The 13,896-nt window shown below is 46.2% G+C and overlaps 1 protein-coding gene across 1 annotated transcript in view; it reads left to right on the forward strand.

Moving 5' to 3' along the window:
* Nucleotides 1-13,896, forward strand: part of IGF2BP2 (insulin like growth factor 2 mRNA binding protein 2) — a 463,616-nt gene that overhangs the window by 269,736 nt on the left and 179,984 nt on the right. The window contains exon 8 of the mRNA XM_078680475.1: nt 7,971-8,093. Within this exon, the coding sequence (XP_078536601.1) occupies nt 7,971-8,093 (123 nt within the window). The remainder of the gene's footprint in view (nt 1-7,970; nt 8,094-13,896) is intronic.

Here is a 13,896-nt window from a genome sequence, read left to right on the forward strand (position 1 = left end):
AGCCCTTTTCTCTCTAAACCCTACTCACTGCCCCAAGACTTACCAGGAAAGCCTTACAAAACAGGCCTTTAACATTCACCTGGATACAGGCACCACACAGAAAGGATGCTCAAATAATGGCCCACTTATTTATAGGGGTCAGCGCTTTGGCAGACTACACCATAAGACCCTCCCACTAAGAAACCACTTAGGAGAATTGCACAATTAGATCTTTGATGGACTATGGACTTTTTGTGTGGGGATAGGAAAGACTTAATTCCCTAGGGATATGAAACCTTAACCATAGACATACAGATACGATTAAAAAATCTCAATAAAATCTTTCTATCACACCACACCTCCGGTGTTCCAAGAGCCACTGGCATCGCCACATGCCTTTTAGTTTGAGCAATCTTCATTTACTGATGTAGAAGTAGACCGGTTTAGTGCTGGTTCGCCTGGGTCATGGTAAGGAAGTTATCTGGGATCAGATGGGTCTGTAGTGCTTTTGTAAATTCCAAGAGATCATTAATTTTCATTTCCTTTCCAGATAGAACTTAGAGGCATGAACAGAGAAAGTAATAACACTAATGCATGTTTTGTTGATATACAGTACAAACTGGGATGTCTATTTTGAATACAAAATCCTATTTTGCATCCATTATCGAGGTTTCACTTGGAGGAAGGGTGATTTGAGGCCATTGAATACAGTCATTATGTAGTGACTACTACCACAGGTTTACTGTTTGGAAGTGCAGTAAATAACTGTGACATTGATATCCTAAATCAGGGCTATCCATTTAATCATATATGACTGAATTACAGGGTTACTGAATCTGCAAGAATTTGCAAGTTGCTTATATATTTCAGATGTATATCCCTCTCCTCCTGATGACTCAACATCATATTAGAAGCTTATAGGCATAGCTGCTGCGTTCCAAGGCATACAACTCCATAAAGAGCCTTTAGAAGAGGACTTTCTCTTTGAGACCCTTTCCTCTCCTCATAGGGGTGCACAGTATCTCTCTATGCTAAAGGGCATGCTATGACACATACAGGACGTTTTTAAAGACTCTATTAGGGCTAGGGCTATAACGCCCAGGGTAGTTTTAAAAATGAGGCATCCCTATCTGATCCCATCTACATCAGGGGTTGGTTTCCACTGGACTCGCTTGTTATCACCAACATGCTAGCAGAGATGCCCTGCCACCCAACACGGAAATCCAGTGAATTGATGCGGCGGGAAGAGGGTTGAAGAGGGTTGAGGCACAATCCGCATCTCATTGGCGGATTGCCAATTCAGTGGGCCTACTTGCTCGTTATGATTGTGTTCTCTGGGATGAGATGGAGGACCTGCTTCAATATGCCCAGAGGAACACAAAAAAGGGGACAAGAACTTGTCTCTGAAGGCAAGCTTATATCAAATACCTCAATTACACTGTGCCTGAGACACTGCTGACACTGCAGCTAGGGGTATCAACACTAGCATCTTGCTCAGACGCCATGCATGACTCTGTATTTCTGATTTCAAAATAGAGGTGCAGCAGAACGTCCTTAATATGCCATTTGATAAGGAACATCTGTTTGGTCCCCAAGTAGACCAAACATTAGATAAAATAAAGATACAGTGCTGGCAAAAGCAGGGGGTCCATACATCACCTACTCCCTATGGCTCCTTACGCCGCCCCACTTATCGTGGAGGTTTTAAAGCAGCCTCTTTCAATACCTCCACCTCCTTCAACCGTAATCAAAGCCAACATACCTCCCAGAGAGGTTATTTCCAAGGCTCCTACAGGAATAACAATGCCAAAGGCGAATGTGAGGGTGTTTCACAACATAGAGCAACACCAGCCTCCAAGGAATTACTTTTTCCTATCCCCCCAACCATACAACACCTGTTGGAGGTGGTGTACAAGACTTCCTACCCACATGGCAAACAGTTACATCAAATAACTGGGTGTTGAACATTATCCAATGTGGCTATTGTCTGGAGGTCATTACCACACACCCAAACATTCTACCTCGCTCTTGCAGGCTATCACTGAAACAACAAACATTGCTCATACAGTAAGTTCAAGCTCTTCTCCTCAAAGGAGCTATAGAACCTGTCCCTCTATGTCATCAGGGTTTAGGGGTATACTCTCCATACTTCCTAATCCCCCATAAGGTTGGATCTTTAAAGCCATATCTAGATCTCACGACCCTAAACGAGTACATCCTATCCGAACACTTCCACATGGTCGCCTTACAAGACGTGATCCCTCTTTTCCATCAAGGCGACTTTATGTCTATATTAGACCTAAATGTTCCCCTTTTTCATATACTAATGCACCCTGCACATTACAAATATCTCAGGTTTGTGATGGGTGGCAAACGTTATCAGGTCAAATTTCTGACTTTCAGGGTGACTACTGCACCTCTGGTATTCACCAATTTCCAGATGGTGGTAACATCCCATCTGCGCAGGCAAAAAGTCCACGTATTTCCATTTCTGGACGACTGGATTATCAAGCCAACACTCATCAGCAACACACTCAGATTGCTATAGCTCTGCTTCGTCACTTAGCTTTCGCCATCAATGTTACCAAATCTCACATTCAACCTCTAAAAGTTCTAGGGGCTATTCTAAACACACAAGTAGGATTAGCCTATCCCAATACTGCAAGAATTGAAAATTTTGAAGTGTTAATACGCCAATTCTAGACAAATCAACCAGCCTCAGTGAAGACAGTCATGCTTCTCTTAGGTATGATGGCCTCCTGCATTGCCATAGTACCTCAAGCGTGATTACACATGTCTCTGTTACAGGAGTACCTAGTTCAGCAGTGGCCTCAATCACTAGGTCACTTAGAAGATCTAGTGTTGATAGACCGTTGTACTCATTTTCTCTGCTGTGTTGGAAGACCAACTGCCTATTACTAGCGTGGCCTTTCCTCGACCCTGTTCCCTACATCACTGTCACAACAGACGCACCTCTCACGCGATGGGGTCTACTCTTGCAGGATCTCACAGTACAGGGTCTCTGAGACATCAAACACCTGGGTCTCCACATCAACTAACTAGAGCTTCAAGCTGTTCACCTAGCATTAAATGTCTTATGTTCCTGCCTCACTTGATTGGCAAGGTTTTCATAGTCTTGGCGGACAATATGACAGCCATGTATTATCTGAAAAAGAATGAGGGGAGGGGGGGAACGACTCATTCTTCACAATTATCTCGCCCATCTCAGACTATTTGGAGATGGACTCTACATCTCATCATTCATCTGTTGGCGGAACACCTTCCGGGAACAGACAATGATTTTGCAGACCTCCTCAGCAAGATGTAACAAAAAGTCCATTAGTGAGAACCCGCCTCCCAGTCCTCCTCCAATACTTTCACAGATTGAGGTTCCCTCAAATAGATATGTTTGCAACGGCAGACCAAGCCAAATGCTCAAACTTCACATCCAGACTCCCACAACCACTTTCCTAGTGCAACCTACTATGGATGAGTAGGTCAAGGATATTTGCCTACGCTTTTCCTCCTCTCCCTCTCCTTCTATTTATGGTTCAGAAGCTCAGGCAAACATCTCTCGCACTCCTATTAGTGGCTCCCACATGGGCCCGACAGCCCTGATTTACAACATTACTGGACCTCTCTATGGTTCCCACCAGAAACTCCCCAACAGGCTGAACCTTCTCATTCAGAACCATGAAGAAATCTGTCACTGAGATCCCAAAGCTGTCAACCTGGAGAATTGGCTCCTGAGGTCACTTGAATCTATGGCTGTTCTTAAGGAAGCCCGTAGATTTACCACTCTAGCGTGCTATGCGGCTAAGTGGAAAAGATTTGTTTGTTATTGTCATTCAAAACCAATTGATCCTTTCAATGCCATTGTTCAGAACATTGCCTGTTTCCTGCTTCATTTACAACTCTCTGGGCTAGCATTCACCTCCGGAAGGTTATATCTTGCTACAGTAGCTGCCTATCTGCAAAATAGGCAACACATCTTTATTCAAAATACCAGCTTTCATGGAGGGGCTTAAGAGAGTAATTCCACCATGGTTTTCACCTGCACCCACTCGAAATCTTCATTATTGTTCTTACGCGACTAATGAACCCTCCATTTGAGCCCATGCATACCTTCTCCCTTAAATTTCTCTCTCGGAAGGTGTAATTTTTAATTGCTATTACCTCACTTAGATGTGTTAGTGAGCTCCAAGCATTAACCTTAGAAGAACCTTTCTTACAACACCACAGAGGAAGGGTGGTCCTCCGTACCAACCCTAAATTTCTCCCCAAAGTTGTCTCTCACTTTCACCTCAGTCAGTCGATTGAGTTACCGTGTTTTCCCTCAATCAGGCGTAGTTGCAGCGAGGGCTCTCCACACATTGAATGCTAAGAGCCCTTCTGAACTACATTTATAGAGCTAAACCTTTTAGAAACACTAAACAACTATTTATTGCTTTCTCCCTACCTTATAAAGAAAAGCCTATATCCAAATTAGGTATTGCCAGTTGAATAGTTAAGTGCATTCAAACATGTTACGCTAAAGCCAAAATAACTCTACGTACACCTCCTGGCGCACACTCCACTCAGTAAAAAGGAGCATCTATGGGTTTCCAAGGAAACATTTTAGTAGCTGACAAGTGCAAAGCAGAGACATGGTCTACACCTCACACATTCACTAAATATTGGGTGGATGTTCTAGCACGCCAACAAGCTAATGTAGGACAGGCAGTGCTACGTACACTTTCCCAACCAACTGCAAAGCCCTAGATTAGCCACCGCTTCTGAGGAAGACTGCTTTACAGTCAGTGCAAAGCATGTGTATCTACAGCCATACATTCCTTGAATGGACTAAGTTACTTACCCTGTAAGCATCTGTTCATGACATATAGTGCTGTAGATTCATATGCGCCCACCCTCCTCCCCGGACACTTGTGGCTACTGCAGTTTACTGCATATATACATGGACATCTCTTTACTTAACACTTATTTTAAACTCCATTCTCACCTGCCTGTGGGAAAACAATATAACAACGGAGTCAATGCCTATGCGCATTATCACCAACAGGAGGAGTCACTCTACCTGGTGACTTGAAAAACCTCTTTGAAGAAAACCAACATGCATGCATCCAGACCCAACTCTAGCTGGCAGGAGTATGAAAGCAAATGAATCTATAGCACTACATGCACGAAAAGATGCCGACAGGGTAACTAACATATTCCATACGTTTTCATTCAGAATTGCCCAGTTATCGCAGTACATGTGATCTCATATAGTCATAAAGCATTGAGAAAATTGATAAAGGATTATCATGCAAATCAGACTAACATTTCAGCCCATCTCACGGCACCAGGACGTGCCCATGCTTCGGGTTTTGGAGTAGCATTATACATCACACTTCTTTATGTTTCACATGCAGTACAATACCCATGAAAATGAGTTATACATATAAAGTACAGCAATGAACAGAACAAAACAAAAAAAAACATGGCAGCGATAGACAGTCGGATGTTAGTCCCTATAGAATTCCTTGATCAGGGAGCTGGGTCTAATTATACATCCGAGCCTACATCCTCCAGCTTCAGGGGTAGAACATATCCCATACTTAGCACAGGTATTAATGCAATTGATAAGCTTGCCTAAACAGCCAAATCTTTAATTTGTTCTAAAGCTCAAAACGTGTGATAACGTAACGAAGGAGGCAGAGCGTTCTAGATTATTTCGGGCTTGTACAGAAAAACTACCACCACCTATCTGTTTCGTGCTATATTTTGGAACAGTTAATAAGTTTAAGGATGAGGAACGAAGCTCTCAAGCAGGAATGTTGTTCTAAACTCTTGATTTTAGAAATTGAGAAAGGCCTTTAAGATGATACAGCAGACATTACATTTAATTTAAATGTCTGAGGACTGATGAGATAGCTCACAGTGTAAAGTACTCTTAATTTCATCAGAGGTATAGGTGTCTTTTCCAGCATAGTAACGGGTTCCTGGTCCCGGCTTGCCTTTGGTGTGCTACCATCCACGCCATGGGCAAGTTTAAATAAGTCAGTGAAGAAAGATTTGATCAACTAGAGCACGTTTCCAAAATTGCTGCTCTAAGATGTACTTTTCCTTTAAAGAGAAAATGGCCACAGTACTCCCTGTGCAAGGCGGTTGAAGAAGCCCAGCCTTACAATAATCAAATGCTTGGATAAAAATTACAGGAGGAGCGGGCAGTCCATCATCAATAGTTGATGTGCTAACGTAAAAAACAGATTCAACCACAACGATATTTAAAACCGATCCTTCATGTAAATCACACTGTGCTTAAGTGCAAAATAGAAGTGCTTGTATTAGATCAACTTCAAATCAGTACCAATGAGCAAAAAAAAGATGGAGTAAATGCATGATTACCAGTAACTGAGATTAATTCAAGCGTTCTACCCATCACATTGTTTGTAGTCCCCAAATCCTGAACTTCAGCAGCATCGGATCCCTTGGTCAGCATTGCCAGAGGAGTTGAACAGTTCTGCACATAAGCCTAGAAAGTGGTGATCAGTTCACTCCTGCTGGGTGTGAGTAGTTACTGAACTGAGGCCTCCACTCCACTCCACTCCTCCCATTCCGCGGTACCCCGCAAACAATCGGGGAGTTAAAATGGCACCTGATCAATGCTGCAACCTTAGCTGAGACGGAGTGCTTCCTTTGTCGTTTCATCCTGTACTGGTTCGAGCGTTGGGTCACTGCTGGTTCAGCCATGTTGCCATGGTGGAGCTAGCTGGGTCTCTGCCATCAGAAACCCAGTGGTTCTTCCTTCTCTGCATGAGACGAGGGAACCATAGTAGTTGGGGATGCAGAACATTCCCCTGTTTACATATTTAGGTATTGATCTTTGCAAAGCGGGAACATAGCTATAAAGCAACAGTGTGCTGTATAATATGTGGGTGTTGACAGATTACTTACATTGAATGGATATTGACATTTTTTAATTACACAATTCAATTTCACCTAATTACAATTGCATTTGCCTAAATTCATACACTTTTCAGTCTGGTACAAAGGCTGGGTTACAAACTCAGATGCCAAAGGCAGCAACTTAGCCACTGGGCCACATTTCTTCCCTCAGCCACTGCACTCGAAATGACCCTCATGTCTGCTGCCAAATTCTCAAGCTAATTACAATGATAAGAAAATGGTACATGTACTATAGTTAGAATAGCAACATTGTTGTGCAATGTAATATTGTAGCAAAAAATTTTCTTAACAAGTAAAAATGTTAGTCCTTTTGCAGCTACATATTCACCCTTTCATCATGGTTTCTGTAATCCTTTGTCAATCGGACCCCACAACCCATATCTTCCACCTTGTATATGTTTTACACCCTAGATCCATTTTGCGTTCGAGTAGACCCTACATTTGTAGTAATTAATACACTGACTTTTGAAATTCCGATAACACTAATGGTGATAGATTACTTTAGAAATACTGCACATTACCTAATTAAATGTATCTCCTAACACGGCCCACTTTACGATCGTTAGGTAATTCTTTATAGCAGCCGATGTGGTTTTTAAACGTTTTCAGTGTTGGATAGGTTTTTTAGCCATGGCATCCATGAACCTAAACTTATTTGGACTTACAGGACATGGCATTGCCAGTGCCAGAGCTATTGGACATAGAGACCCTGGGCGAGGTCTGGTGATTTGGAGAATGCTACAGCTGGTTTCTTATTCCACAGAGAAAAGAAAAAACCTTTGAAAACTCCTTAATTTTTGGAAATGTACCATGACTCCTGTTCGCTTTAAATTTAGACCATGTAGTAGCATCCTTTGCAAGCATTTTCAAAATGAATTGCAGTCCAGCACCATGAATGATAAAAATTGAACAGTGCCGATGAGGTTAATATTTCCCTTTAGTGGAAAGAAGTTGAGAATGTCTCAACATCCACCAGGCCACTGTGTCTTTGCTTTATTACATTCAGGGAGAGTTCCCGTTTTAATATCTTGAATTTTTTTTAGCCCTGAAGAAATACTTCTAAAAATCTTGGCTCACAATACCTTGGTTGGGAGACTCATCGGTAAAGAAGGCCGAAACCTCAAGAAAATCGAACAAGACACGGGGACCAAAATAACAATTTCACCGTAAGTGTCACGCCTTGTAACAAAATAACTGTGTGGTCTTGTGCTTGCATTTTAAACTGTACTCATCGGCCAGTGTGCCAATAACCATCTAATCAGTACAAAGGTTCTAAAGTTTAATATATGATGTATGATATGTTCGTGTTTTAGTAAAGAAAAGAAACTACCCTCCCTCCCCAAAACTCTGATTCCACAAACCCATATTTGCTTCACAACTGCCTAAACTAGTGAAGGTTTTCACAGAGTTAAAATTATCCCATCTGTATGTTCATGAAAATATCAGAAACCTTTTAGAGTGTACCAACATTTGTAAAGACTTGCCAAGTTGTATTGAGTTCCGGGCCACAATCTCAGAGAAAGGTTTTTATCCTGCCATTTCAATGTGGTCCTGTCCAATTTCTTTTGACTTGGCCCAAAGAACCTAGCATCTACGTTTGCTCTGAATAGTCAGAAGTTTCTCATATTTGCAACACAGGTACTGACTTTGGATATAATTGGGATATATACAAATTGATGTTTTAAAGCACGAATCTGACCTTATATAGCCACTACAATTTCAAACATTCGTTTTACTGTCACTCCTTCTTACTAATAATTGTTTTCACATTTCAGTAAATTCAAATGCAATACTTTATTCGGTTACAAAATGTATAGAACCATAAAAGCACATGATAAAAACAGTTGATTAAAAATATGAAAACAATAAAAATACACAGAGCAAGACGGTGATAGCATAAACAAAGATGAAAATTAATTTATCACTTTGTCACATCATGATAGTTTTCCTGCATCTACAGGCATTTTAAAAAAAAGCTGGTTCGAGGCATGTGGGCTGCTAAATTCATATCTTAGCATTAGATCGCCGCCTAGTGTTGGGCTCGGATGATTGCACATTGTTGTCCTGGAAGAGTCTTCGAAGTATCCTGAGATAGGTGGCTCCTCCCCTGGACTACAGTGCGCATGGGCATCGGCTCCATCCCCAGATTGTTTTTTTCCGCCATTGGGTTCGGATGTGGTCTCGACGTCTTACTGTCGGAACCAAGTAAAACTAACTTTTAGCGGCCAAAAGGCCTCGATTTTATTGCGTCGGTATTGTCTGCGCACGGTCTCGAGTCTTCCGTCTCTTGGAGCCGGAATAAGCGGAGTTTTCTTCGCTCTCTGAACTTTGAGGCCTTCTCATTGCGACACGACTGCAAGCCTTTTCGGACATGGAGCGGAGCCCGTTTAAGTACTGCCCGCTCTGTGGGTCCAAGTACCCACACATCGATCTACACCCCGTCTGTAACAAGTGCCTTTCGCCTGACCACGACGACGGAAAGTGCAAATTGTGTGCGCAGTTCCGCTCAAAGAAAACTCTCAAGCTTCGGCGCGCGGTGCGCTTGGAAGCTAAGCAAGCGGCCCCGGATCCGGAGAACATCTTCGGCGACCAGGACGAAGAGGTCCAGGGTCACCATCTACAAATCTCCCCACCAGAGACGGAGGTCGAGGCGGATCCAGGAGACGACGACGGAGTCGCGGGTCAAGGCCTTGAATACGTCGAAGAGGTAGGAGATGACGATGAGATTTATGGGGCCGCGGCAGACAGCTCGGGGGACGAGCTCTGCCCCGAAGGTTACGAAGATACCGACCGGGACACGGGATCGCCTGTCGGCCTTACCCAAGACCCGTTGCCGCAAGCCACAGCCCCGCCTTCGGGCCCGGCTACGGACTCACTTGCTGAGCAGACTGTTTCGAAAACGAAACTGAAACCATCGGGATCGACGACACCTAAAATGGCCGACCCGAAAACGAAACCGAAACTTAAGGACTCGAGTGTCCCTAAGATGGCTGCCGTGCCGGTGAAAAAGACGGTGCCCGCTACCCCATCGGCTCCGTCGACCTCCGGTCCGCAGAAGCCGAAGAAGTCCGTCGATTCCGATGCTGCAAAATCGAAACCGACGCCTGAGGAGGGGTCCTCCAAGAAAGATGGTCGGCACGGGTCAGCGGCTACGACGCCGTCCAAGCCCGCCAAAGTCGGCTCCAAGGAGGCTACGCACAAGAAGTCTGCGCCCCGGACTCAGGAATCGGAGGCGCTGAAGACGGGTTCCGCGCCCAAAGCGCACAAGGCCCACAAGGACGTCGGATCCGAGGGACCGATCAGACCATCCTCGTCAGCGACGAAACCCACTGTGAGTGAGACGTCCCTCATTGCAGACTCACTGCAAAGAATCAGGGAGAAAGCCTTTGCCCCGTCGGCTCCGATACCATCGCCGCAGCCGCAAAAGGACACTCCGGCAAAGCCTTCTGGGAAACTTCTCTTTCTTTTGCCACCTAAGGAGGCGCCGAAAGCGTTTTCAACCAAATCGGCTCCGAAACAAGTTTCTTCGCCGGCTGGCCCGCTTCCACGTCGGGTACTCGAATCAGAAGACGATTCAGAGCATTTCATCGACGCTGACACAGGCAAGCTGACCCTCTATAAGAGGAAAATCACTTCGGAGCCAGTGGACTCCTATGTCATCCCACTGAAAAAGAAGAGGGTGCCCCTTGACGCCTCAGGCCTCACGGAGCCAATCCAGCCTCCTCCAAGACGGAGCCCTACTCCCTCCCCAGAACACTCTGCGAATGAGGGGTATGATGAGGACGAGCAGTACAATTTCCCTATCGATGAACCTGATGCACAACCGGATTCATACGATGACACTGGTGACCAGAACACCCAGGGTGTGGGGCAGGACCCGCAGCTCTTTAATGCACGTGCATCCCCGACTGAGGACTCAGCAGGCTTTCATGCACTACTTGAAAGGGCGGCAGCCAATCATGATGTGGACATGCATGCCGACCCGGTTGAGGAAGACTTCCTTTTCGACACCTTTTCAGTCTCTGAAAGGACAGTAAAGACACTTCCTATGCTAAAAGGAGTCCTCAAACATGCTGGGGACATTTTTAAGGAGCCTACAAGAGCGAGAGTGGTCAACCCTCGCATTGAAAAGAAGTACAGGCCTGCACCTGCGGACCCCGCCTACATCCGGGGACAATTGCCACTGGACTCTCTTGTGGTCGCCAATGCCAGGAAACGTGCCAACTCCCAGACAACGGGTGAAGCTCCTCCCCCGGATAAGGAGTCCAAAGTGCTAGAGGCAGGGGGCAAAAGAGTAGCTGCACAGGCATCAAACTTTTGGCGCATCGCCAATACACAGGCGCTCTTGGCGCGTTACGATAGGGCACACTACGATACCCTAGAACAGGTTGTACAACACCTGCCTCCACAGTTCCAAGAAGCTACACAACTGCTCATTAACGAAGGGAAGCTAATCTCAAACGCAGCCATCAAGTGTGCGCTTGACGCTGCAGATACAGCTGCTAGGGCTGTCAACACTAGCGTTATGCTGAGACGACAGGCGTGGCTACGCATCTCAGGCTTTAAACCGGATATTCAGACAACAATTCTTAATCAACCGGTCAATCCTGATAGTCTGTTTGGTCCAGATGTTGACACCACCCTAGAGAAAATAAAAAAGGACACGGAAACTGCTAAATCCATGGGGGCCCTGCAGTCTCAACAGTTTCGTGGCAGCAATTTTCGTCGCTCAGGTGCACGTGGGGTCACCAGAGGACAAATGTAAATGTAAATGTAGTATACTTGTAAAGCGCACAGCTGCCCCAGCAACGGGGCGTCCCGGCGCTGTATAACTCTGGGGAACCCGTCCTGGCTTTCCCTGTGAGATGGTCCCTTGCAGGGAGTCCCCAAGGTGGAGCCAGGCATCCCCGGAATTGGTGGGGCCATTGTGGAGATTAGGCAAGCTAATGCCCAGAGTTGCCGAGTGGAACCCCTGATTAGAGTAAGCACAGAAGCGAGAATTATCGAGTCCGCTGACCAAGGTCCACGACCCTGCCGCGTCGGGAATTGAACCCTGGTCCCAGGCTGACTTCTGCTCTCAGGCCTGCCGTCTCTAACCAGTGAGCCACACTACTCCACAAATGGGTCAACAATCCCAGTTCTCAAAAGGTGGGGCTCAATCCTCGTTCACGAAACAGAACAAGGGAGGTTACAGGAATAACAGCAACAGAGGTCGCGGCAGAGGAAACAACAACCCCCGCTCCTCTACTCCTAGCAAACAGTGACTCTCTGTCACTGCCCCCCGACCACCTAACACCTGTCGGGGGGAGACTGCAGCAGTTCCTGCCCGTCTGGAAAAACATCACCACGGACAGGTGGGTGCGACAACTAGTCCAGTATGGTTATTGCCTAGAATTGAAATCCACTCCACCCAACATCCCGCCAAGGCAAAGGCCTATGTCCGCAGAGCACTTGCTCTTATTGCAGCAGGAAGTAGTGGTGATGCTGCAAAAGGGAGCAATCGAGCAAGTGCCGGTGGGAGAGGAAGGCACAGGGGTATATTCCCTGTACTTCCTTATTCCAAAGAAGGACGGATCTCTCAGACCCATTCTAGATCTACGCCCCCTCAACCTGTACATACTATCGGAACATTTCCACATGCTTACACTGCAACAGATTCTTCCCTTGCTAAACCAAGGAGACTTCTTAGCAACCTTAGATCTCAAGGATGCGTATTTCCACATTCCACTACACCCGTCACACAGGAAATACCTCAGGTTCACTATTCAAGGCAGGCACTACCAGTTCAAGGTCCTACCCTTCGGAGTCACAACAGCCCCGAGGGTGTTCACCAAGTGTCTGGCGACAGTAGCGGCGCACCTCAGGAGGCAGAACATCCATGTCTACCCCTACCTAGACGACTGGCTCGTACAAGCCAAGTCAGAGCAGCAGTGCGCCGCGGACATGTCAACTACAATTCACCTTCTTCACGATCTGGGTTTCTCCCTAAACTACCCAAAATCGCATCTTCAGCCGGCACATGTCCGGCAGTTCCTAGGTGCAACGATCAACACCCTGACGGCCATGGCTCAGCCAAACCAAGTCAGGATAGACAGCATGCAGGCCCTGATCCAAAGGTTCAGGCCACAACACTCGCTTCCAGCGAGAGTGTTCATGCAGTTGATAGGCATGATGGCCTCCTGCATCTTCATAGTCCCTCACGCACGGCTACACATGCGCCCGCTCCAGGAGTGCTTAGCGAATCAGTGGACACAGGCTCGTGGACAATTGACAGACCTAGTGTTGGTTACCAGTCGGGCATACGACTCTCTGCATTGGTGGAATCCACACAACCTTTGCAAGGGCCGACTGTTCCAAGAGCCTGTGCCGCAGATTGTCCTGACAACGGACGCATCTCTCCAGGGATGGGGAGCTCATGTGCTCACTTACACAGTGCAGGGACTATGGTCAGCGCAGCAACAGAAGATGCACATCAACTATCTGGAACTGATGGCAATCTTCATGGCGCTCAAGTCCTTCATTGTACATCTGTGCAACAAGGTCGTGCTAGTCCGGACGGACAACATGACCGCGATGTACTACATTCAAAAGCAGGGAGGCACCCACTCGCCACAGCTGTCTCATCTGGCTCAGAGCATGTGGAAGTGGGCCATTCAGAGGAACATTTTCCTCATGGCAGAACACCTCCCAGGAAAGGACAATCAGATGGCGGATCTGCTCAGCAGGTACAGCCATCAAATGCACGAGTGGGAGTTACACCCATCTGTCCTCCACCCGTACTTCCAGCAGTGGGGTCATCCGGAGATAGACCTGTTTGCCACAAAAGAGAACGCAAAATGCCAACACTTTGCCGCCAGGTTCCCTCACCCACAGTCGCAGGGGAATGCGATATGGATGAACTGGTCAGGCAAATTTGCGTACGCTTTTCCGCCAGCCCCTCTAATACCGCTGGTCGCAAGAAAGCTAAGG

Source organism: Lissotriton helveticus, chromosome 3_1 (genome assembly GCF_964261635.1).
Source record: "Lissotriton helveticus chromosome 3_1, aLisHel1.1, whole genome shotgun sequence".
In the NCBI taxonomy this organism is placed as follows: Eukaryota; Metazoa; Chordata; class Amphibia; order Caudata; family Salamandridae; genus Lissotriton; species Lissotriton helveticus.